At 53.5% G+C, this 23,834-nt stretch overlaps 3 protein-coding genes across 3 annotated transcripts; 2 read left to right on the plus strand and 1 right to left on the minus strand.

The window, feature by feature from the left end:
* Positions 1–860: 860 nt before the first annotated feature.
* Positions 861–7,396, minus strand: SCAMP5 (secretory carrier membrane protein 5). The gene is made up of 7 exons (XM_054273005.1): positions 7,306–7,396; positions 5,696–5,773; positions 5,323–5,451; positions 3,505–3,661; positions 2,731–2,832; positions 2,453–2,570; positions 861–2,343 (listed from the first exon to the last, which is right to left on the minus strand). The coding sequence occupies exons 2-7, from the start codon at positions 5,700–5,702 to the stop codon at positions 2,149–2,151; spliced, it is 708 nt and encodes a 235-aa protein (XP_054128980.1). The 5' UTR covers positions 5,703–5,773; positions 7,306–7,396; the 3' UTR covers positions 861–2,148.
* A 5,414-nt stretch (positions 7,397–12,810) lies between these two features.
* RPP25 (ribonuclease P and MRP subunit p25) lies at positions 12,811–14,362 on the plus strand. Its single transcript, XM_054273009.1, has one exon. The coding sequence runs from the start codon at positions 13,153–13,155 to the stop codon at positions 13,774–13,776; it is 624 nt and encodes a 207-aa protein (XP_054128984.1). The 5' UTR covers positions 12,811–13,152; the 3' UTR covers positions 13,777–14,362.
* A 1,758-nt stretch (positions 14,363–16,120) lies between these two features.
* On the plus strand, positions 16,121–21,514 carry LOC128935035 (cytochrome c oxidase subunit 5A, mitochondrial). Its single transcript, XM_054273013.1, has 5 exons — positions 16,121–16,378; positions 19,059–19,178; positions 20,313–20,434; positions 20,769–20,891; positions 21,359–21,514. The coding sequence occupies exons 1-4, from the start codon at positions 16,294–16,296 to the stop codon at positions 20,880–20,882; spliced, it is 441 nt and encodes a 146-aa protein (XP_054128988.1). The 5' UTR covers positions 16,121–16,293; the 3' UTR covers positions 20,883–20,891; positions 21,359–21,514.
* Positions 21,515–23,834: the final 2,320 nt, after the last annotated feature.

A 23,834-nucleotide genomic window follows, 5' to 3' on the forward strand; every position in this document is an offset into this window, starting at 1 on the left:
TCACACCCACATCAGCCCCATCTGGAGCAGGGACAGCTTACAAATAACCGAGGTGAGAACGAGGGGTCAAGTTTCCCACCAAGCTGGAGCCACGGGGGCCACGTTTCAGCACTCACACACTCAGGAGACACATCGGAGAGGAGGGTTAGGTGCTGAAGCAATGTCTGTTAGTTACAGCTCGTTACAGTTATTATTGATGCATCTTATTGTCAATGCAAGAGGTGAAGTCACTTAATCCATCATTTCTCAGACACGGATGACAGAGCACGTGGTTTGGCAGAGTAAGTTTTAGGCGAGCTAGAAATGGATTGCACAATATTTAAACCTGATTAAGTACATAATAGGCTTAGCAAAGGATTACTTTTCTCCTGACATTTTATACATAAATATATACACACACACACACACACACACACACAGAGACAGGCATTTTATCAGTAGCTGCATTTTAGTCTGGTCAAGAGACGACTGCCTATTGCAGAATGACTGGAGTGACACCCTTAAAAAGGAAACTAGTCTTGGTGTGCTTTGCTGGAGAAGAGAAGGTCCTTTTTGGGGTGATTCTCAGGGGTAGGGGTCACATCCAAGCATCACTGGAGGGGACAGATATGGGGCTGGGGACTCGCACAGTCCTGGCTGGTGGCACACTGAGGTCCTTCCCTGTGCCAGGCAGGAAATACTGGAGCCACAGTGCTGGATTGGATTCTGTTTGGGCTGCTTTTCGAGGACTTGGAGAAAAATTTGGCTTATTTAAAGTGCATTTAGAGTTGAAAAGCATCTCAGAGAAGTAGCTTTTCCTACTCCTGCCCTGCAGCATCCATCCCATTTATGTTCCCACTCATAATCTTTTCCAGGGTGTGCCAGTCACCTTCCCCAAGAAGTGTTGGTCTGAGCTCAGCTGCCTCCTGCTAGGGTGCAGGATCATTATTTAATGTCAAACATCCCCAAATTGGGCGGGGATTCAGGCCTGACAGGGATTTCTGCACCAGGAAAACACAGGGCCACATCTCACTCACCATGCTTTTCAGGAGTGCAAGTGAGCAGGAGTCCTTCCCTCCAGCCTGGAGGTTTCCTTAAGAGACTTAAATTAGCACAAACCTCTAAAGCTAACGGGGACAAACCTTGGCCTGGCTATTTCCATGAGCAGGGAGACTGCTTGGATGTGCTGGGATTCGGGGTGGCAAGATTTGACCCGCAGCCTTGCCCAAGTGTCAGTCCTCTGAGGAACGCTCTGTGGCTTTTACAGCTGCTTTTCAGAACAGAAGCCTTTCAAAAGAACAGACTCAGGATGCAGAATCTGGAATGGGATGGTTGTAGCCCACAGGGAAAACCTGTCCTTGCTTCCCAACACACACACACGTGCACGCACACACACTGGTCCTCCACGTTGAAGTGTAAACTACTCACAACACCACACACTGAGAGAAGTTGTAGATCCTGAGCCAGGGTGTAGATTAGGAATCTCTTGGCTTCCAGCATATCAACAGCAGGATTGAGGGTTTCTTATATTTTTTTCCCTTTTTTTTTTCCTTTTTTTTTTTTTAAATCCTAAATCAGCCAGCCACCTGCTAGTTAAAAAGCAAAAGAAAAAAAGGAGAATTCCCAGGATTGCTTGCCCTTGCTGAGACAGTGGCAAGTGGCTGGACACTACCAACTGAAAGAGAAAACTCACACACGTCAAAAACCCAAGGTCTGGGGCTTATTCCAAGAGGGAAGATGGGTGCTGGTTGCTCTTTTTCCCTTTTTGGGGACATGGGGGGGCTTTTGGCTGATGAGGTTCTAACATACACCTATCACCACAGTAATTAAAAAACCATCACCATACACTATTCCACAGGGAAAAAGAAGACACGTGAACGGACACTGACTACCACGCACAACAAGAGCCCTGCAGGTCAACTCACGGCCTCTTCAGAACGAAAAAGAAAGGAGAAAAGAAGAGCTCAAGACAAGAAAAACAGGGAAAAAAAAAAAAAAAAAAGAAAGAAAAAAAAATCCCAAAGGATCTTGTTACAAAGACGGGAAAAGAACCACCATTATGGTACACTCTGACTTGCTGAGACAGCTGCAGAAACTCAGGCTCAGGCTTCCTCCTCCCTTTTTTTCCCCCCCCAGCTCTTCCTCCCGAGGACAGAGTCCCGCTGCTGCTCACATCTCGTTGGAGTAGGTGTAGTTGGGGGTGGCCGAGTACTGCGTCTCGTGCTGCATCATGGCGCCCTGCGCCGCCCCCATGGCCGCGTTCTGCGCCGCCTGCTGCACGTGGGGGTTCTTCCAGGCCCCCGTGGTCCACTCCTCCTGCGCTTTGCTGAAGCTCCCGCCGCTGCCCCGGTAAAATTTGTGCACCTGCAAGGAAAATCCAGAAAAATCCGAGCGCCTGCGGCCGGCACGGAGCTCCCAAGATGGCGGGAGGGCCACCCAAAGGCACGTGGAACCGCTGTTCTTCCTGCCATACCATGGTGAGAGCGATGAAGGAGAAGACTGCCATGGCTGTGAAGAGCATGGTGGGGATCAGCATCACCACAGCCGAGCCCACATTGGTCCCAAAGAAGGAAATCGCTGCAATCCAGCCACTGCAAGGAGATGGAAACAATTGGTTCATTCACCAGCTCTCCCAGACTGTCAGCAGCCCTCCCAGCTCCTCAAACCATCTTCACTAAGGAGAGAACCAGTAAGGAAGCTAAAACACCACAGTGACCACCCTTGTACCCAACAGAGCAGCATTTTCCTTACCAGACCCCCCATCCAGGGATCCCCACTGCCTGGATAATGCTGATCACCAGCTGGGCCATGAAGGTGAAGAAGAAGGCCATGAAGCTGAAGGAACTGTCTGTCCTGCAAGAGAAGGTTCAGTCACTCCTGCACCTCCATCCCCATTGCACTCCAAGGGAAGGGAGATGCTTCAACATATCAGACCTGGCTGTGGTTTAGCAGGAAGGTGATGGAAAGAAAAATTAAAGGCAAAGGAGAAACTGCAAGAGGCTGGAGGTGGCCAAGGGGCACCTGGGAAAGCCACCAGACCTTCCCTATGGCTCAGTCAGCTGGGCTTGAGGACATCTGTGTTGGGACATGGCTTGAGGACATCTCTGCTGGGACACGACTCTCAGCTCACACCACCCCACATGGGGAATAAATACACCCCTAGTTCTCCAGATCTGGGGACTGACCTCAGCACCATGGGTAATCTGTACAAACACCTCGAGGATTTGTGGAAAAATATAAGAGATGTCTCAGGGATGAGAGGGAAAGTGGCACCCCAGCTGCATCCTCACCACTGTCCCCCACCACTGCACAGAGGCACAAGGAAAGTGTCCTTACATCACCTGATGGGGGATTTGGCCCCCAGGAAATCCCAAACACTCTGGTTTTGAAGGTTAGAAAGTAAAGCTAAAGGGCTGCACAGAAAGGAATTCCCCCAGTTAGTCAGGCAACGCCCCAAGCTAAACACTGACCGTTTATGAAGGAAAACAATGCAGAAAGAAGCCAGGCTCAGGTGCAACCACTTACTTGAAAGCTTTGTAAATAGGTCTAAACCAGCAGACATAGGAGCAGGGCGTAAAGAGAATGAGCCAGAGAATTGCCAGTCCAAAATTTACAGCTCCGCCGCCTCCAATGAGCCACGCGAGGCAGCCCACGAGATTCACCGCCAGGGTGATGCTGTTCACTGCAAACACACACACACACACAGAGCAGAGTAGCACGGATGCAAGGGTGGCACTGAGACACCAAGGACCCCGACCCCAGGGATGTGGCCTCAGAGTTGTGTCCTAGCTGAACTTCCCTTAAATTAAGCTGGGAGCACATTCCCAGGCTGGCTGGGCGGAGGGGGGTCAGGCCTCAGCTGAGTGTAACAGGAGGAAAATCAATGTATCACTCAGAGTTCATTCCCTAAGCAGTTCCTGGGCTCTGAAGATCGGCAGGAGTCGCATCCTCCCACTCCTATTGAGCCAGGACACATTTCCACTAACAGAAGGAGGAAAATTGTGGTGAAGTTTTTTGCTTGCTCCAGATACATCTTTGCTGAAGGAGCTTGTGCAGGAGCTCCCCGAGCACCGCTGAGAGCCAAAATCCTGAACTCCTGACCCTGCCTCTCCAGTTCAGGGGGTGACACATTTCCCTCGCCCACCCCTGCTTGGGATCAGGCCACACAAGGGCTCTGACTATGAGTCCCAGCTCAGCAGACACAGGACAAAGCAGAGAGGGCTCAGCTGCATTCTGACGCCTCCGAGTTGGGAGAATGATTCATTATTTCGACGAGAACGAGAGCCCTCCCACCACCGCCTGCCTGAGAGCTGCAGCTGGCAAGGCAAGGAGCTCAGCTGCCCCAAAGGACATGAGGGACCTTCCAGCCACGCTGTGCTGAGTGTCTGAGGGGCTGCTGGGGAGAAAATGACCCAGAGAGGAGCTCCAGAGGCAAAACCCAAGGGACAGTGACTGGCTCTAATGCTCAGGAGCAAGGACCAATCTCTGCTACATTAAGAGGAAGAACATCCTGTTTGGGATGGGGAGGGAACTGAACACCCCCAAGGGAAGCACAGCTTTTTTCCTCCTATGCCTTAAACAAGCAAACCCTCCTGACATGATGAAGCCACCCCAGGGTCACCCTCCTGATGGGACACCGCCCCATGGCTGCCAGCCTGGTGCCATGGCAGAAGCAGGTACACACCACAACCTCTGTGGTGTTAGCTCAGCTCTTCCTAACCTGCCCCTAAAGCACACGGCACTCCCTGGGCAATGGTGCTTCCAAAGTTCAGGGGAAATGCCTGATAAGGAACTGAGTTCTAGAAAGAAATTAAATGCTGGTGCCAACTTGCCCTGAGCTGTGCACGTTTCCACCTATGCTGGGGTGTGACCTGTCCCTCTGGCTCTGTTCCCTGGCCATGTTTGGAGAAGAAGAGAGATCCAGGATAGCTGGAAGAGCTGGAAGCTGGTGACAGCTCTGTTAGCACAGCACGGCACACAGAGGCATGCAAGAGGAACGGGCAAGCTCCGGGAAGCCTCCAGCTCCACGTTTTGGGGAGCAGGCACACCAGCCCTCCAGTCTGAGCTGTCTCCTCCTTACAGCAGGACATCAACAGCACCACCAGTGACCCTGGGACACCGAGCCAGCTGCACAGCTCCATCCTGGAAGCTGGAAGAGCTGGGATCCATGGGATGCTGCAGCCCACCTCTCATTCCTGACTTTTAACAGGAGACACCAAGGCCTGGAGAGGGAGAAGGGCTTCTCCTGACCTTGCCCTGCCCTTTCAGCTGGCAGCTCCCAGAGGAGCAGCCTTTGGAGAGGCAAACAGATCCCACTGGAGCCATTCCCACGGGGCCACTCACGCATCCAGAGGTAGTAAAGCCGCTTGGCCATGGTCCGGTGCTGCGGCGGGATCTCCGCATCGAAGTCCTGGTAGAAACATGGCTTCAGGGGGATGAACTTGGGCAGGGGAGGGAAGTTGTTCACTTTTTCTGCAAGGAAAAGTTTCACTGGTGTCAGGCTGAACAAAAAACAAGAGGCTTCCTAAATAACCCCAAGAACAGTCAGATTTTACACAGGAGTTAAGATTTTACACCAACCCACCCTAAAGGATCAAATTCAGCCCTCACTGGGCACACAGATCCTGCAGCCATGGACACCCACCACCCCACTGGTGACCAACAAGGTGACATTATGGCCAGTAGAGGCCACAATGATCTCCAGAACCCCCCGTACCTGCCATGCTGGCACACGCTCAGCCTCTCTGCTCCTCAGGGAAAAATACTTGGGAAAAACGTGGGAGCTTTAGCAAAGCTGGAGAATGAGAGAAAAAAAGCTTGATTGAAGTGGTCAGGGACGTCTGCAAAAGCCTTCACCTTCCCCCCCATTCCCAAACAACTCAAGGACAGCAGTTGGCTTCACTTGTGTGACACTCTGGACTATCACACATGCAGGCTGGCACCTGGCTGGCAGCGTGATAAATCCTGGCTCCTCTGGCTCAGGCTTATGTGCCAGTTAAGGCAGAAGATTACGAGAGGATCCAGTGATGTGGGGCCTCCCACTCCCAACTGACCTACATCCAGGAGAGGGCCAGGTAGGGCAGCAGGGAAAGGAGGTGGTTGTGGGCAGTTTGAAACCTTAAAGTTCATGACCTGCTCCCAAAATAATTCTTTAAAAAAATGTAGTATTGTTGTTTTTTGCTGAATTCCAGCACAGGGTGCTACCTGGCTGCCTCATAGCTGCCATCTCTGCAAGCCCAAGCCAAAAACAAGGCCAAAAAGGGAGCAGAAAATCAGAGCAGAGAAACCAGCTGGAAAAAAAAAATAAATCAGTGGCGATTGTCACTAATGAGTCACTTGAGTGCCTGGCTTAACAATTACTCATGTCATTTGGCACCTCATTCCAAAGCATGCAGGTGAGAAAGGGGGGGAGCTCAACATCCCAGGACCATCCCAGACCATTCCACGCTTAGCTCTGTGCCAGATGTGAAAATTACGGCGAATTAAAGCGAAAAAATAATACCTAAGGTTTTAAAGAGAAGGGTGAAGATGGCGTATCCCCACCTGCCTGCAGGTTTTGCCCTTTCCCAGCTATCCAGGCAGCGACCAACACATTTCCCAGGACACGGGGTCGCGGCTGTTCGTACCTGGGGCTCCCGGGGGGATTTGGGGGGCTCTCTCTAGGGTCTATTGACACCCCCCAGGGCTCGCCGTGCCCGACATCCGCCGGCAGCCCCCGGATGGATGCTTCCATCCATCCATCCCGCCGGTGCTATAAATACGAGCTCCTCGGGCGCGGTGACGTCCGCCCGCCCGGCCGCCCCTACCCACGTGTGGCGGGAGCGGGGACACACGGCCCGGCACCCCCCGGCCCCGCCACCGCGGGGGAAAGCACCGCCACAGCGATACATCGGGTGGGGTTTTATGGAAAATGAGGAATATGGTGGAGCGGATGGAAAAAGGACGGGGGATCGCACAGGGGATGGCACCGAGGAGAAACCGCTCTGATGCGCGGGGCGCGTTTGGGGAGGGCAGGCAGGGCTCGGCATCGCTGCCCCTGCGTTTCCACGCGTGAAGGGCTGCGTGCCCCACGCATCCCCACCTCACAGCCGGCGCAGCCTCCCAGCGGCGGCCTGCATCGGGGAGAAGGGCGGCCCAAGCCCCGCTCGGCCCCCGGTGCACCCACGCGTGTGCAGGGTCACCGCGGCTGTCCCCACGCCGCGCATCTCCCCCCGCAAGCGGATGCAGAGCGGGAGGTCGGTGCAAAGGGCGGTCAGCCCCCTCGCGGGGGAGCATCCAGCGCCCTCACACCGAGGCGTTTCCCCTCTCCACACTCCCGGGACTCACCACGTGGCGTGACCCGTCCCGTCCCCTCCGGTCCCCGGCGGGTGGCGGCGGCCGCCCGCCCGCCCGGTGCTGCTCCTGCCGCAGCGACCGCGCTCTCGCGAGACTGCGGCGCCGCCGCCACCCGGCCTATGGGCAGCGCCGGGATCTCGCGAGAGCGCCCGCCGCTGTCCAGGGTCCTGATGCCGCCGGATGGAGGGGCGGGGCCATGGGGAAAGGGCGGGGCCGAGGGAAGGGGGCGGGGCCTTTATGGGGGGGTCTATAGGGCTGGCGGTTCCATGGGGCTGGGAGTGCTGTGTTGGGTTTGGGGGGCTCCATGGGGCTGGGAATGCTCTGTGGGGCTTGGGGGGCTCCATGGGGCTGAGAGTGCTCTATGGGGTTTGGGGGGGCTCCATGGGGCTGTGAGTGCTCTGTGGTGCTTGGAGGGCTCCATAGGACTGGGGGTTCTATAGGGCTGGGAGTGCTCTATGGGGATTTGGGGGCTCTATAGGGCTAGGGGCTCCATGAGGCTGGGAATACTCTATGGGATTTGAGGGGCTCCATGAGGCCAGGAGTGCTCTGTGGAGCTTAGGGGATTTTATAGGGCTGGGAGCTCCATGGGGCTGGGGGCTCCATGGGGCTGGGAGTGTTCTATGGAGCCTGGTAAGCTTTACAGGAATGGGAGCTCTATAGGGCTGAGAGTAGTCTATGGGGCTAGGGAGGCTTTATAGGGATGTGGGCTCTGTGGGGCAGGGGTGCGGTGACCCCTACCCAGGGTATGGCAAGCACTGTGTGGGTAGAAGACCACCCTCAGAAGGGCAGGGGCTCTTGGGGACAGCCCCTGGCAGGGCACACAGGCTCCCTCTATCCAGGAGGCAATGGGAAACCAGCAGCTCCCCCCAGCAGGGCCAGTTTTGGGGTACTCCATATCCATACCCTGATGTGCTTCATTCTGGGAGCAGTAATTAATGAATGGCTTGCATGAAGGGCAGAGGACATGTTAATTGCTTTTGCCAGTGATGCCAAGGTTGGGAATGTGGAGGGCAGGGGAAGGTACTGGACTGATTTATAGACAGGACAGGGATATAAATCCCAAATCAGTCTGAGATTTGGGATTTATACCACAGGCTGTGTCCCTTGTTCTCAGCGCACACCACTTGGCCCTCCTGCCTTAGAGCTTGTGAGAATATCAGTGAAATGTGAAAATGGCTTTATTTGACAGCTAAATCATCCTCCCTTCCCGGGGTCCAGCCTCTAGGGTCACAGAGGGGCAGCAAGGACAACATCCCACCAGGGGGAGATGAGAACAGCTGGGCAAGGAAGCAGCAAAATCTCTTTCCACCAGTGAGCCCTGGTGGCCAAACCCCTTCAGCAGGGGAACAGCGTTGCTGTGGGGATGCAAGGAAGGAAACCTGGCAGAATCAGGGAGAATGCCTTCTTCACAGATGGTAAAATAGAGGGAAGCAGGAAAACCAGCGTGCCACAGATGACCCCATAGCAGGGGGCCCAGCTGTCCGCTCTGAGCCCTCTCTGGGTCTTGGAGCCTGAGCTGATCCCCTCAGAGAGCAGGGACCCCAGCAGCAGGGAAGGAAAGGGGGCAGTGATGGGATCATGGATTCCCACTCCTGCCAAGCACTGGGGATGCTCAGTGCCTTGGAGAGCTGCTCTGGCTCTGCCTCTGGGCACTGAGCACACTGGAGATTTGGGGCTGGATTCTTGTCCTTTATTGCTTTCTCTCCAAGCTTTCTGACACCTAAATTTCCTCCCCACCTGCATCTCTGCTGCCTCAGCACCTTCCCATGCCACTGAGGCTTTGGGAATGGTCACCTACAGAGCTGATCCTTGCCCTTGGCACTACCACATTCCTGTTTGCCAGCAGATTTTCCAGTCAGGGATATTCAGGAATCAAATGGATGTGTGCTCCCCTCCTTCCCAGGGAATGAATGCCTGGAGAGCCAAAGGATAACAGGGGGAAAAGCCTCCCTGCCCATCCCACACTCCCTAAGCAGGGCAGGCTGGGGAGGAAGGGCAGGGCCAAAGAAAAGGCTGGATCAAGCAGCAAATTCCCAGCAAGAAAACAGGTTCAAAACCAAGGAAATCAATCCACAGGTCCAGTTTAGGGTCAGTCTGTTGGAGTCCAGAGCAGCTGCAGCTGACCCAGAGACCAGTCCTGACATAGCTGACACTAGGACTGAGACCCCTGGGTTGGGCGTAAAAAGAGCTCCTGGGCCATGGGTGGGGCGGAATTGGGGGGCCAGGTGGGGTTGGTGAGGAACATTCAGGTTTATTAATGCCCTCAGGGTCCTTAAAACATCCCTCTGCTTATCATGCTGGAGCTCTGCAAAGGGATTTGTCTTATGAAAGGGATTTTTCCCTTTTCTTTTACTGTCGGGCTATTCAAAATGAGGATTATCTTGAGCTCTGTAATTTTCTGCTTACGGTAGGGATAAGACCTCAGCACAGAGCTGGTGCCACCCCAGGATGCTCCAAGGGTTCCTCTGGCATCTTGGCACAGCCCTGCACCCTGGGGTGCATCCTCAGGGTGCTGCTCCTGGGAAGCAGCAGCTCCAGGACCCTGATTGGGATGGGGACAGGGCATCCCTGCAGCTGTGCCATCCTGGAGGTCCCTCTGCACCCCTTTTGCCAGGGTGACAATCCACGCTGGCATCAGCCTGCTGCTGAGTGCAACGTGATGAGAGGCTGAGACCTGAGCCGTGCCGATGTGACGCAGAGATGGGCGATGGCACCCAGACTTTCCTTGTATCGGATGCTCCCACTTTCCGTCCTCTTCCCAAGCACGGCCACCTTGCATGAAAGAAAATATGGAGAGGGCAGGTGGAGGACAGGGGCTCAGGTTACTGCTCCTCTCCAGATGCCCTGATCTCTGTTAGGAATATGTTTCTGGGGGTTTTTTCCCCATTTTCCCAGGTTTGTCTGGGCTCTGTGCTGTGTCCAGCAGTCCTCTCCATTCTTGACGCCACCAGCTCTCCTCTTGGCTCTTCCAAGCTCACACCTCCTGTGGGGTTGGGACCAGGCAAGAGGGTCTCACAGGAATTTGGAAATCCTCTGGCATGGGGTTGGGATGGCACTGGAATGCTCAGAGAGAAACTGTAATGGGAAAGGGGAAGCAGAAACCACTCCCTGGGGGTGGGTCCTACTGTAACCACAGTGGCTGCTCAAGAAGGACAGATGGACAATACTCAGTGTGTAATTCCTTTACTCTTATTTTTTTTCATCACTCCTGCCTTTCCCATTTTCTTCTTCTCCATTTTAAAAAGGACTCCTCATTCTCATTCCCAGCTTTTGTTTCCCTGACCCCCCATGGCTGGAGCTGTCTGTGCCTTTGTCCCCCATCCCTGCTTTTCCTCTCCCACCCCACTGAGCTCATTTCAGCTATTCCTTGGCTTGGAGTAACCCATCCACTCTGTTGTCCTCCAACAAATAAGCTGACAGGCTAATGAATAGCTTCAGATGGTAATTAGCAACGGAGTTGCTAATAATGAATTTCATTTACATTTTAAGCGCTGCAGAGGGAAAATAAACCCCTGTCATTAATGCCCTCCCTGCTCCCAGCACAGCCTTGGCCTTGGGGGGAATGCACCCTCTGGAAGCCTTGCTGTGATTGCACCTCTCCCTCCTCCATTTCGGAGGCTGTGATAGGCAGAGTTCATTAAGCAGCAATTAGTGATGGAGGGGGGGAGAAGCTGCTGCTGCTTCCATCATTTGATGGTGGGGAAGCGCCACAGTGCCATGGAAAATGGGCCACGGGAGGCAGGAGCTGGTTCTGGGCCAGGAAAGAAGGGCTGGATGCTTCAGCCAGCACCAGGGACTCACGTGGCTTGCCCAGAGCCCTGGAGCTGTCAGCCCTCCGTGTCCATGCAACCCTCCCAGGCTACCTGGATAGTGACCCTGAGGGATTTCTCAGTCCCTAAAATCCTTCCCCATTATTTCCTCAGGGGTTTAGCACATTTTGAAGGCAGGGCTTTCCCTGATGGGTTTAATTCATCCCTGCCTGCCCAAGGAAGGAACCAAGTGCCTTCTGCAGATTCCATGAATTGTTGTCAAATGGAAAGATGGAGAAATGTCATTGTTTTGTCTCATAGCGGTGAGGAATTCACGGTGGGAGCACAGGGAATAGGTTTGCTCACTACTGCAGAGCACCAGAAGGGAGTTGGGAATGCTCAAAGCCTGGATCTGGTGCTGGGGGTGAGCCTGGGAGTGTTGCCTGCCCTGCCTCAGTTTCCCTCTGTGTGCCCAAGGAGCCTCAGGGAGGGTTAGACGGATTGGGAAACAATGCTACAGGGGTTTTCCTGCACACTTCTTGTGGATGGAGGATCCCATCTCATCCCACCCACAGACCCACCCAGACCCCAATCCAGTGTTTGGATCGGGGGGGGGGTGTCCTAAATCCACCCCCATTCAGGCAGTGGGATCCACAGAAAGCTTCTTTGGGGACCACAGGGATGTGGCATCCTCATCTCCCCGGATAGGAGGTGACAGCCACATCCTGCCTTCACCTCCACGGACATGGGATCGATTTATTTATATATTTATTTATTTTTTTCAAGCCCTGCTAAGAATGAAACCAATCCAGGGGCCTCCAGAGGCCGATAAGATTTGACTGCAAGTCAATACTCACATGTCTTTCCACTGTGCAATGATCCTCCCGGCCAGCGGGGCGGGAGGGGACAGGCAGGTGACAGGGGCGGGCACAGGGCCAGCCTGGGGCAGGGACGTCGCCTCTGCTCCGGGAAGGGATTGGGGGCAGGAAGGGGACATCTCCTGGCCTGTAACAGGGATTTTCTGGGGTTTGTTGCCAGTACATGTAATGGTGAGCCCAGAGTGGGCAGCTCCACGTTGGGAGGTGAATGAGGGACAGGGATGGGGAAGGAGGAGGAGCAGGGGAGAGGGAGAGAAATTGCCCGTGAAAACCAGCTCTGCCACGGCATCTGCTCCCCGGAGCTTTGGGAATTGAGAGGTTTCCCTGCCGGCAGAGCCGGGGCTGAGGCTGCAGGGTGCTGGGGGGAGCAGAGCCCTGGCACACTCGATTCCCACTCGATGCCATCTGCCAGGCTTTCTCCTGGCTGCGGGTTCCAGTGGCTTCTCTCATGGCTTCTAAGGGTCGAGCTCAGACTCCAAAGTACTTCCCGAAGTACCTGCTGCATCTTTGTGCCATCCCTGGCCACAGCGTGGCTGGGATTCCGCATCCCTCTGGGAATGCTGCAGGGCAGGCAGGGTGACATTTGCAGTTAGCACAGGGTGTCCTTGAGAGGAGCGAGCGCCGAGAGAAGGGACCAGGTTCTCTTTAAGGGGGCAGGACTTTGGGAACATTATGAAGGCAAGAGTGAGCTTCTCCCTCTGCCTTCCACCCTCCCCTCCTTCCCTTCTCTGTTCTGGGACAGAGACCCGAGATCCTCTGCCTGGCAGGGATGAAGGCAGGAACTGGGTGCTGGGATGGGCGGCTGAGCAGGGGAGGAGGAGGAGGAGGAGGGGAGGAAGGGGAGGGAGAGGGGGAGGATCTGCTAATTACACAGAACAGCTCTGGGGGCTGCTGAAGTCCAGAATGAAGCAAAGAGCAGCAGAAGCGAGTGCTGCAGTGGGAGCGGAGGAGCCCAAGCATCACCGAGAGCTGGAGCCGGCTGTTATCTCTGCTGGGAACAACTGGGAGCACCCAGAGGATCCTGCAGCCCTGTCTCCCACAGGAGACAGCCTCTGGCACTGCCACCGAGCCCGCTGCCAGCCCCTGGAGAGCCGAGGAGAAGGGGCTGGTGGCTGCAGCACGCAGGGCTGGGCTGGAGGGCAGCGAGGTCAGCCCTGCTATGGCCGTGGGGGGCTAGGAGCCTGCGTGCATCCACCGGGAAGAGGTGAAGGATGGCTGCTGAAGGAGAGAGAGCCAAGCCCCTTGCCCAGTCCAGGATGGAGAACTTCCGAAAGGTGAGGACCTCGGAGGAGGAGATGCCATTACCCTTCCCAGATCTGCCCCCAGACGTGGTGGAGATGAAAGTGAAGGAGGGCAGCAAGATCAGGAACCTGATGAACTTCGCCATGGCCCAGATGGAGCTGAAGGGCAGGCGGCAGATCGTGTTCAGCGGCTGCGGCAGGGCGGTCACCAAGACCATCACCTGCGTGGAGATCATGAAGCGCAAGCTGGGAGGGCTCCACCAGGTCACCAAGGTACGCTACAAGACCGTGCTGGAGGTCTGGGAGAGCCAGGACCCGCCGCTTGATGGACCTGCACAGAACCTGACTGTCCACAAGAATGTCCCCTCCATCTGCATCCTGCTCTCCCGGGACCCCCTGGATCCCAACCAGAGCGGATACCAGCCCCCCGAGCCCCGGCACGAGGCAGGAGAAGACACATTGGGATCCTCCAGCAAGGGGCTGAAGCGGCCGCTGCCGCCTCCCTGCGAGGAGCTGCTGCCCAAGAAGCTGCAGGTACAGGAGTCTGACAGCCCCAGGGGCACGGGGACCACCGCTGGCCAGCAGGACCCCTGACCCCAGTGCCTCCCACCCCACCTGCCAGGTATGGAGGCAGGAATATCCACTCATTCTGGGGTCACTGGTGGGCTGCAGGCTCCCCCTGACCTGTCCCCACTTGCTGCTCCTTGACCCCTGTGGATGGGGGTCCCCAGATTTGGCGTGAGGGTTAAACCCATCATGTCTTGGTTATGGATTGAAGCAGGTGAGCATGTGGGGGGGAGAGCTGGTGACCTCTGATTCAGCCACCCAGGGACACTGTGACCACCAGCCACATCCTGCAGTGACTCCCAGGGAGCCAGAGCAGCCGAGGGGTGCCTGGACCACCACCACCGCTCCCCACTGCAACGCCTCATCCATCAGGAGAGATGGGTTTGCCCCAAGCTTGTTGGAATAAAACCTTCATTATCAAACCCGCTGCTGCGGAGCTGTTGGAGTTATTAATGCCAGGCTCAGCATCCTGTGAGACTGTGATTCATCCCAAAAAAACAAGCACAGGGGGTGCTCCCTCCTGCACCCTCAGAGCCGAGCACTGCACTGTGCTGCCTGCCTGTGGGACAGCACAAGGAAATAAAACAACCCACATTGGATATTCTGGTCTGGAGTGGGGGGAAACCATGCTGTGGGGAGCTGGGGGCAGTGGGATGTTGGGTAGGGGGTTATTGTGACTGGATGCAGTGCCCAGCACAGGATGAGGAGGTTTTGGGGTCGTGCCTTGGCTGCCAAGTGCTTCGGAGCAAAATCCCTGCTACTTCCTTGGGGTAAAGAGAAATGAATGGAAAATAAAAGCTCTTTAGAAATAGTTGAGATATGTCTATGGGAAAATGGGGGGATCATCTTGGCTGCTGGCTGTGACATGGATCAGCACAGTGAAGGCTGCTGCCAGCTCACAACAAGGGGATCCCAGCCAAACTCTGTCCCTTGAAAGAATGGGACTGGGGTCTCCTGTGCCGGCACAGCAGCACCTGGCAAAGCCCCAGTTCCAGTGGGGACAGGGGAGATTTGGGGGACAAGTTATGGGATGCCAAGCCCTGATCCACCTGGTTCCCTCTGCCCAGCAGCACTGCAGGATGAATTAATCGGTATTAGGAGCAAACCCTTCCCAAAATCCTCATGTGAGGGATTCTCTGGCTGCAGCTGCCTTATCTCCCTGCCTCACTCCCGCTCTACAGGGACAGTCAGCGTTCTCTCTTTGTCAAGGGCTTGCTTGGCTGGGAGCAGGAATGAAAGGAGAGGAGGAGGAAGAGGAGGAAGCAGGGTCTGTTTTGTGAGGCGGTGACCTTGTTATCTCCCTCAGCAGGCAGCTGCTCCTCGGGCCAGAGGCTCATGCTTATCTGTCCTACTGCAGATTGATTCCTTTCACTCGAACGTTAATTTCCAACTGGTTTTTTATGTTAATGATCATTTTTTGTTGGGTTTGGGGATGGTAAAGCTTTGGGCTCTGTCCCACCCAGTTCTTCCCAGTTCCTTTCTCCAGTGCCGACCTCATTCAGGATCAACCCTCCACCCCACACAGTAACACTGGGTACAGGCACCTACCCCAAATGCATCAAAAATCACTAATAAAATTAATTTCAAACCCTGTAATTAATAAATCCCTCTGTAAACACCCTGATCAGAGCCTGAAGACTGAGAGCCGCACAGTTAAACACTAACAGCCCTTCACCTCCACTGCTGCCACCTCACATTTCTCTGAGCAAGGGAAAAAAAAGAATAAAAACCACTTATTTCTCCTTATTTTGTTAATTCACAAGATGTTTTTAATGGATTTCATAGTCAGGTAGTTTCCAATCACAGAGGCAGCACTGGGGATCTTACCCTCATTGCTTTGCTGCCTGATGGCTTCCTACATGAGAAAATAATAAAAAATTACTGAAAAAAAAAATTAAAACAGGGTGACGACACCGGGGGACATAGTGAGTGGAATAATCACGATAGTTTTGTGGTTTTGTGCAGCACTGCTAAGGCACAGCCCCAGGGACGAGTTTTGGAGCGATTTCGTGCCCGGGCCGATGCGATGGCGGCTGAGGGGAGCAGTCCCCGGTGAGGGGACAGGAACACCCTCAGAGAACCGGAGCTGGCAGCTGAGCCGGTCTGAGCCCACTCCCCTCACAGGGACCGAGTGCGGCGGCTGTCCATTGACAGGGCCGGGGAGACTGCGCGGACTCAGCTAAATGGGGACAGCAGCAGCGCAAACCCCTGATAAACGAGCTCAAACATTCCTGAAAACCGCCTCGGCGACCAGAGGGACCCCGACGACCGCCCCCCTCACGCACAAAATGGCGGACAGCCCCGCCCCAAGATGGCGGCGGTCCCACCCCGCCGCGCCTCCTGTCCGTCCCCGCCGCGCCCCCAGCCCGTCCCCGCGGCCTCCCGCCCTTCCACGCGCCCGCTCCGTCCCCGCCGCGCCGCCGTACCCGCCTCAGCGGCCCCCCCCGGGCCTCACCTCCGTCCCTCCTTCCCGGTGCGGTGCGGGAGCCAGCGGCGCGCGCCCCCGGTTGCCGGTGCTGTCTCCCCCCTTCACAGCCCGCCGCCATGCTGGCCGCCAGCGCCTCTCTCCTCCGCCGCTGCGCCGTCTCCGGCCTCCGCGCCGCCGTCCGCCGGCCCGCCGGCCCAGCAGGTGAGCGGCCGCACTCGTCTCCGTCCCTGCCGCCGCGGTTGGCGCCCGGGTTCCCGGTGCGGCGGGGAGCGAGGCCGCGCGGCCCGGCGCGTCCTTGCGGTGACCCCGCGGCCTAGCGCGGGCCGCCCCCGCCGCTCCGGCCGCCGCCACCGGGACTCCCCCGCCGCCACCGCCTCAGCGGGCACCGAGCACCGCCCGGGGGCTGCGGCGAGGGGCGGCGGCGCTTTCCCTGCGCCCCCCGCCAAGGTGACATTGATGGAGGGCGGCGGTGACCTCCGCAACACCGGGGCGCCGGCCAGCCCTGGCTCCGCGGCAGCTCCGCGCCAGCCCTCACCCTCCTAATTAACACCCCATTTAATTATATTTATTATATTAACGCCCCAGCTAATAGGGAGAGTAGGAGGCCCAGCCCCAGGCAGCGTTCTGTGATGGTGGCCAGGGTGGCAGGGCTGGAGGACGGAGGCTGCAGAGAATGCACTGCTTGTGTCTCGCAATTAATAACTAATTAACCTCTTCATCGCAATTAATACCTAATTAGCAGACACTAGTAATGCTCGGAGACTTGTGTGTGCCTCTGCTGCGGCACGTGTGAGTTCAACGACTGCCGTAGGGAACTTGTCACTGCGTCTTTTTAAATAATAAGCACAGGATTTCTTAGGTGCTGCTCATCACCTTTGATCTTTTGTTATTTTAAATCCACTAAAATCTTTGCTCGCTGTTCCTTTGAGCTGCCGAACCCCGGCTGCTCCTGGGCCTTGTTTCCAGGAGGCTCTGCGTTCTTCTTTTCCAAGCTCTTGTGTTTCAAACACCCCACTTAACACTGCTGCCACCCTTTTGCAGAGGGGTTCTGTGGCTGCAAAACCTCCCCTGGGCTCCTCGTTCTCAGATTTTCAGTAAATTAATGTTTTTCTGCACATGTGCTCATTGCTGGAGAAAACTGCCCAATTCTGGCCCTCACAGAGAAGCTTTAACGTGTTTTTGTGTCATATTAGGTAATTTTAGGCTTAATTCCTGTTAAGTTCACTTTAAAGCAATGGTGCTTGCCTTTTGGATTTTCTTTTAGCTGGGGATCTCTGCCTGGATAGGTTGGCTATCACACAAACGTCATGTGTGTGACAGTGACCTTGATGGACCCTGCTGAAACTCAGGCCACAGGGACTCTGCAGGTACAGAAATAAACATTAATGTGGAAAAGAAACATAGCAGCAATTGAGAAACACACCCTGGAAAGGCAGAGCTTTAATTCTTATAGTCTGTATTTGCCTCCTGGATCCAGGGAATGTTTTTGTTGAGGAAAGACTTCAGATTTTGACTTAAAAATGGTATTTGAGTGCTTCAATTTAGGCTTTTCTCCAGCTGAGATTTGCCGGTTTTCTGCAGGAATTTTTTTTTTTTTCTGTGTGAGAAAAATAAGGATTCTCCTTCAACCAGCAGAAACCTGGAGGGTTTCCAGCAGTGTCCTGGGAGCAGGAGCATTTCCAGAGCCCTGCTCTTGCTCTGAGCTCAGCTGTGCAGGTGATTTATTGCAAAGAGCAGGGTCAAAGGTCTCCTTTGGAGCTTGGGGAAAGGACGGGGAATTTCCCTACAAGGAACCAAAAGAGCATTTTAGTTCTGTCTTGGCCTGTTGTTTACTTTTAATAGCTAAAATAAATAAAGCTATTTTCATGCTTCCATTGCATAAACCAGCATTGCAGCTGAAATGTTGGACCAGGTTAAATTCTGTTAAAAAAACAAATTGCCTGCTAATTAAGCTGCCATTAATGAAACCAAAGAGAAATACATCAGCAAAAATACAGCCCTGTTGTGGTGTTGGGTTTTTTTGTTTTGTTTTTAAATAAAACCCTGTAGCTGATCGCTGTGAGTGGTTCATGCTGGGTTAAGAAAGAAAAAGTCAGGAGCTAAATTTGTCTTGTGTGGAGCAGAGCTTTGAGCTCCAAGGTCGTATCTGGTGAGTGACCTCTCTGCAAATATTAGTGGAGTGAGATTAGCTGTGGGGAAAGGAAGCACCAGGCTTGTAGTTCCCTTAGAAAACTCTTCCAACCTTTGTGGGGTAAAAAACCACAGGTTCATCCAAAAAAACCAAAATTTGTGATAGTGCTGAGTGAAGAAAAAATGATCCTGTCTGACTAATTTGTGCATTGGCATACAATCTGCTTTTGTGATTAGTTATCAAATATTAATGCAATATTTTTTCCAAGTTTTTCTCTTGGATAGATATCTTGTGATAGTTTTTTTCCTCCTCTAGCCCTTCTGTTGGAAGGAATATCTCTCCTCCCTTTGCTTTTGAGAGCCTCTCTAGGAATTGCATGGAATTTTGTCGGTGAGGAATGTGCGTGTTACAGCTTCTCAGTCTCACTTGGCTGTGGGAAGAGGGAGAATTCCTGTATTTTACAGAAAAAGGAATGCCAGAAAACCTCTTCAGAGTAGGTTTTTGTGTGTCTTTGCCCTGCTCTGACCAATGCTCTGGGAACACTTTGATATGGAAAAAAGCAGACACTTTGCTACAACATCAACCACGATATTAAATAAGATATTTAATAAGTTACATCCACCCAGGGTTCATCCACAACTCACTGTAACAAGGGCAATCCATATTTGATGGCTGCTGGCCTCTTGGTCAGGACTGAAGCAGTGTTCTGTTCCTTTTGCTCCAAGTTTGTTCCTTTTTTCCTGCATCCAGCTGTGCTTCCTGCCCGCTGCTACTCTCACGGGGGGTCACAAGAGTCAGATGAAGAATTCGATGCTCGCTGGGTGACGTATTTCAACAAGCCAGATATCGATGCCTGGGAGCTCAGGAAAGGTAAGCTGGACACCAGGGAAGCATAACCTGAAGTTTTCTAACCAGAAATAACAACTTTAATTGGTGTTTTGTGGATTCCCCATCCCTGGAAGTGTCCAAGGCCAGGGCTTGGAGTGACCTGGTCTAGTGGAAGGTGTCCCTGCCTGTGGTGAGGTTTGTAGGAGTCTTAAAATGAGGGAAGAGATGAGAATCTTGACTTTATGTTTCAGAAGGTTGATTTGTTATTTTATGATATATATTATATTAAAAGAAAGTGATATACTAAAACTATACTAAAAGAATAGAAGAAAGGATTTCATCAGAAGGCTAGCAAGGAATAGAAAGGAATGCAACGATAATAAAATCTTATGACTGACCAGAGAGTCTGAGACAGCTGGACTGTGATTGGCCATTAATTAAGAACAAGCACATGAGACCAATCACAGATGCACCTGTTGCATTCCACAGCAGCAGATAATTATTGTTTACATTTTATTCCTGAGGCCTCTCAGCTTCTCAGGAGAAAAAATCTTAACAAAAGGATTTTTCATAAAACATGCCTGTGACACCTGCCCATGATAGAATGGTGGACGTGATGATCTCTGAGGTTCTTTCAACCCAAACCATTCCATGATTCCATGATTTTAACATCTGGATGGGAGGGACAGTAGTATTTGCTCCAAGGACAGTGTGTTTGAGCTCTGCTATGTTCACTTTTCTTTGCACTTTGGCTAATGGCTCAGCCATAACTCCCTGCAGACTTTTTGTGTGGAGTTTTTTGCTGTGGAGTTGCCGAGTTTTATTAAACTTACCCCATTTATGGGATGGTATAGGGCTGAGGGTATCTGTAGGGCAGTGTGGGGTGTGTGCACAGGGGGAATAGGACCAGGTAGGTGTGTGGGGCAGTATGGGGTAGGTGTGTGGGGCAGTATAGGACCAATACAGTGGGAGAATTAATCTTTTAAGGCCCATTATGCCTTAAAAATGTGATTTCATGGCAGATAATTGCAGCCAGAGGGATCCTTCCAGCAGCACCTGCCTGACGAGGTGCTGAGTTTTTCTGTCAGAGAGGAAGGGAGCAGACAGCAAGGGGCTCCTTTTGAGATGGTGACAAGCTGGTTCCAAGTTCCCCTTGGTGTTCCCTTGTCCCCACAGGCATCAACACACTGGTGGGCTACGACCTGGTCCCGGAGCCCAAGATCATCGACGCGGCTCTGCGGGCCTGCAGACGGTTAAATGACTTTGCCAGCGCTGTGCGCATCCTGGAGGTTGTAAAGGTGGGTGGGACTGCCCTGTTCCTATGGCCAGAGCCTGCCAACAGGGCAGTTCTCCCTGCTGCAAAGGGAAACTGCCATCAGTGGCTCCATGGTGAGCACAAAGCTTGCTGGTTTCTTGGAGGACTGAGAGAAGTAGCTCAGAAAGCTCTCTTGGGGATCACCTGAAACCAGCTCCTTGAAACCTGAGTCCAGCCTGGCCAGGGAGTTCAGAGAAGCCAGGACTTTTATTTCAGCCCTAGAGGAGCTCTGCTCTGCCACAGGCAGAAGTGGGAGGCTTTGGAAATGTGTGTTTTGAAGTAACTCCATTCTTTGTTTTTTGGGGTTTTTTTTTCAGGACAAGGCAGGACCCCACAAGGAAATCTATCCTTACGTTATCCAGGAGCTTAGACCAACTTTGAGTGAACTTGGAATCTCCACTCCAGAGGAGCTGGGCCTGGACAAAGCATAAACCTTGTTGGTAAGATTTGGTGTTGCTTCCCAGGCTCTTGGCATGGGAGTCCTGTACACCAAACCCCGTGGCAAAGACAGCATAGGCAAGACCTAATGTGCCCTAATCCCAGACTAAAATAAAGCCCTAAATAAAAATCCTCATGGAAGTGAAGCCTCTTAACTCAGTTTCCTCAGGAGAGGACCAGTGTCATATTCTTTTTTTGAATATTATGCCAAGAATAGAGATGCTGTGTGTCAGAGTGCTGCAAATAGTGCTTGATTCTGGATATTTTAAGTCCTTTTCCTCCTCCTTGCCCTGGGGTCCTGAATCAGCTGTGCTGGGAGTGCATTACCACATTAACATGCTTAAACAAGGCTTTGAAGGTAAAAGGGATGGAAATAACTCATTTGGGACCTCATGGAAACTTTGTGGAGCTTCTAGGCTGCTTCTTTAATGTTTTTTTTTAATTTTTCCCCTGTTATTTTCTATGCCAGGTGGATCACTCAAGCGTTCTGCTGATGGCACAGATTGTACACTGTCACTTGGAGACACAAACTTTAAATCTTACTTGACATAACTTCTTCCTTTATTGAGTCACAGTGGAAGTGCTATGGAGTTGGGCCTAATAAAGGAGAAACTGGTTTGACTCATGTGGTACCAGTGCCTTGTGTGGTCATTTCCTGTTGCTTTTGTAGGGAAAAACAAGGAACAAACCACAAATGTGCTCGTAGGAGCTTCTAAATTGTTATTTAGTCTGCAAAACTCATGTCCAGAGCCTTCCCAAGCAAGTGGCTCTGGGAGGGGAAGAGCAGGAGCTGTGTGGAGAGCATGGTTCCTGTATGCACAGCTTTGGGGAGGAGGCATTTCCCTGAAATCATGTCCAAAGCTTCAGGTGTGGGATGGGGGCTCCTGTTTGCAAGGGTGGTGTCCTCACCAGGAAGGGGATCTGTTCTGGGGTAGATACTGTCCCTGTTTTCCACTCAGCTCTGGCCCAGGCACGGGTTTGGGAAAGAAAATAAACCAACAGAAGCAAGTGGGAGGAGAAGGGAAATACCTTAATTCTGTTACTTTCCTCCTAGAAGAGGGGAATTTTTTTGGAAAACAGGAATTTGTTTCTGCACAGTGGGCTCAGGGCAAGAGCCGTGTTGTGTCCCACAGTCCCATCCCATCCCACTGTTTCATCCATTGTAAGCCTTTTTCAGTTCCTGTTCCTTTCTCTTTCTTTTTAGATGTATAGAAAGGGTGACATACAGGAATGTGCCCCCTGTTGATGGAGTGACAAAACTATCCTCTGTCCCCTTAAAAAGGAAAGAAGCTCAGAAGTTTCACTCGATTATGTGAAAGAGGCATTTCATAATCCTGGGGGACTTCACCTCAAACTTAAGGACAGCCACTGGGATAGGAGCCAAAAAGTCCCACCTGAGCAATTTACTAGAAAAATAAGAGAACAAACAAACTAATGTTTTTTGTTGAGTGTTTTACCAGGAGCAAGAACCTCTCGCACCTGGCTTGGTTTTTCTCTGTAAAGAGTTTATTATTTTGCCTTTTATTAAACATTTTTGTTTCCAACACTGCAACACAAGCTATCCAGCTGATTTTAGGCCTCCAAAAGTAGCTGAGCTATCTTGGGTGTGAAATAGACCACCAAGAGCTTATGGCTCGAAAAGACTTCTATTTCAATCCATGGTCCTATCCCGCCGTTCTGTCCTACCCCGTCCCGCTCTCCAGTCCCATCCCGCGGTCCTTTCCCGCATGCGCGGCAGAGGGGCGCGCCCTTTCCCCGCCTCCCATTGGCTGAGCCCCGCCGGCCCCGCGCTGCCATTGGCGGGCGGGCTATGGGGCGGGGCCAGGGGCGGCCATGGCGACGGGCGGCGGCGGAGCCGGGCCGGGTCCCGGCGCCGGTCCCGGTGCCGCTACCAGCGGAGCCGGCGGCCGGCGGGGCCCGGGGGTACGTGCGGTGTACGGGCACGGGTGTACGATGGGAGTGCGGGGCTGGGAGGGGTATGTGCATCGTGGGTATGGGGCTGTGTGGGGTGTCTGTATCGTGGATATGGGGCTGTGTAGGATATCTGTATGGGGCTGTGTGGGATATCTGCGTGGGGCTATGGGGCTGTGTGGGATATCTGCACGGGGTTATGGGGCTGTGTGGGATATCTGTATGGGGCTGTGGGGCTGTGTGGGATATTGCATGGGGCTGTTTGGGGTATCTGCATGGCGCTATTGGGTTGTGTGGGGTATCTATGGGGCTATCAGGCAGGGGTGGGATGTCTGTATGGGGCTGTGTAGGATTTTTGTATGGGGCTATGGGGCTGTGTGGGGTATCTGTATGGGGCTATGGGGCTGTGTGGGGGTATCTGTATGGGGCTATGGGGCTGTGTGGGATATGTGCATAGGGGGTATGGGGCAGGGGTGGGATATCTGCATCATGGGTATGGGGCTGTGTGGGATACGTGTATGGGGCTATGGGGCTGTGTGGGGTATGCGTATGGGGCTATGGGGCTGTGTGGGGTATGTGTATGGGGCTATGGGGCTGTGTGGGATACGTGTATGGGGCTATAGGGCTGTGTGGGATATCTGTATGGGGCTATGGGGCTGTGTGGGGGTATCTGTATGGGGCTGTGTGGGGTATGTGTATGGGGCTATGGGGCTGTGTGGGGTATGTGTATGGGGCTATGGGGCTGTGTGGGATACATGTATGGGGCTATGGGGCTGCGTGGGGGTATCTGTATGGGGCTATGGGGCTGTGTGGGATATCTGCACAGGGCTATGGAGCTGTGTGGGTTATGTGTATGGCAGCTATTGTAGGGCACTATAGGGTGTGTGCACAGGGGTTATGGGGCTGGGGGTGTCTGTAGGGCAGTGTGGGGTGTGTGCACAGGGGTTATGGGGCTGGGGGTGTCTGTAGGGCACTGTGGGGTGTGTGCACAGGGGTTGTGGGGCTGGGGGTGTCCATGGGGCACTGTGGGGTAG

Source organism: Melozone crissalis, unplaced genomic scaffold (genome assembly GCF_028551555.1).
Source record: "Melozone crissalis strain CALT ecotype California unplaced genomic scaffold, PUWL_Pcris_2 ptg000014l_1, whole genome shotgun sequence".
NCBI lineage: Eukaryota > Metazoa > Chordata > Aves > Passeriformes > Passerellidae > Melozone > Melozone crissalis.

What these genes read in the sequence shown, in the direction of transcription:
- SCAMP5 (XM_054273005.1), bottom strand. An exon ending in CCTATTTACAAAGCTTTCAA is followed by an intron (nt 2,833 to 3,504) that starts GTAAGTGGTTGC and finishes CTTCTCTTGCAG; the next exon opens with GACAGACAGTTCCTTCAGCT. An exon ending in CCTTCATCGCTCTCACCATG is followed by an intron (nt 2,344 to 2,452) that starts GTATGGCAGGAA and finishes TTTTCCTTGCAG; the next exon opens with GTGCACAAATTTTACCGGGG.
- RPP25 (XM_054273009.1), top strand. Translation starts at nt 13,153, where the DNA reads ATGGCTGCTGAAGGAGAGAGAGCCAAGCCCCTTGCCCAGTCCAGGATG.
- LOC128935035 (XM_054273013.1), top strand. Translation starts at nt 16,294, where the DNA reads ATGCTGGCCGCCAGCGCCTCTCTCCTCCGCCGCTGCGCCGTCTCCGGC. An exon ending in CCGGCCCGCCGGCCCAGCAG is followed by an intron (nt 16,379 to 19,058) that starts GTGAGCGGCCGC and finishes TCCTGCATCCAG; the next exon opens with CTGTGCTTCCTGCCCGCTGC. An exon ending in TGCCTGGGAGCTCAGGAAAG is followed by an intron (nt 19,179 to 20,312) that starts GTAAGCTGGACA and finishes TTGTCCCCACAG; the next exon opens with GCATCAACACACTGGTGGGC.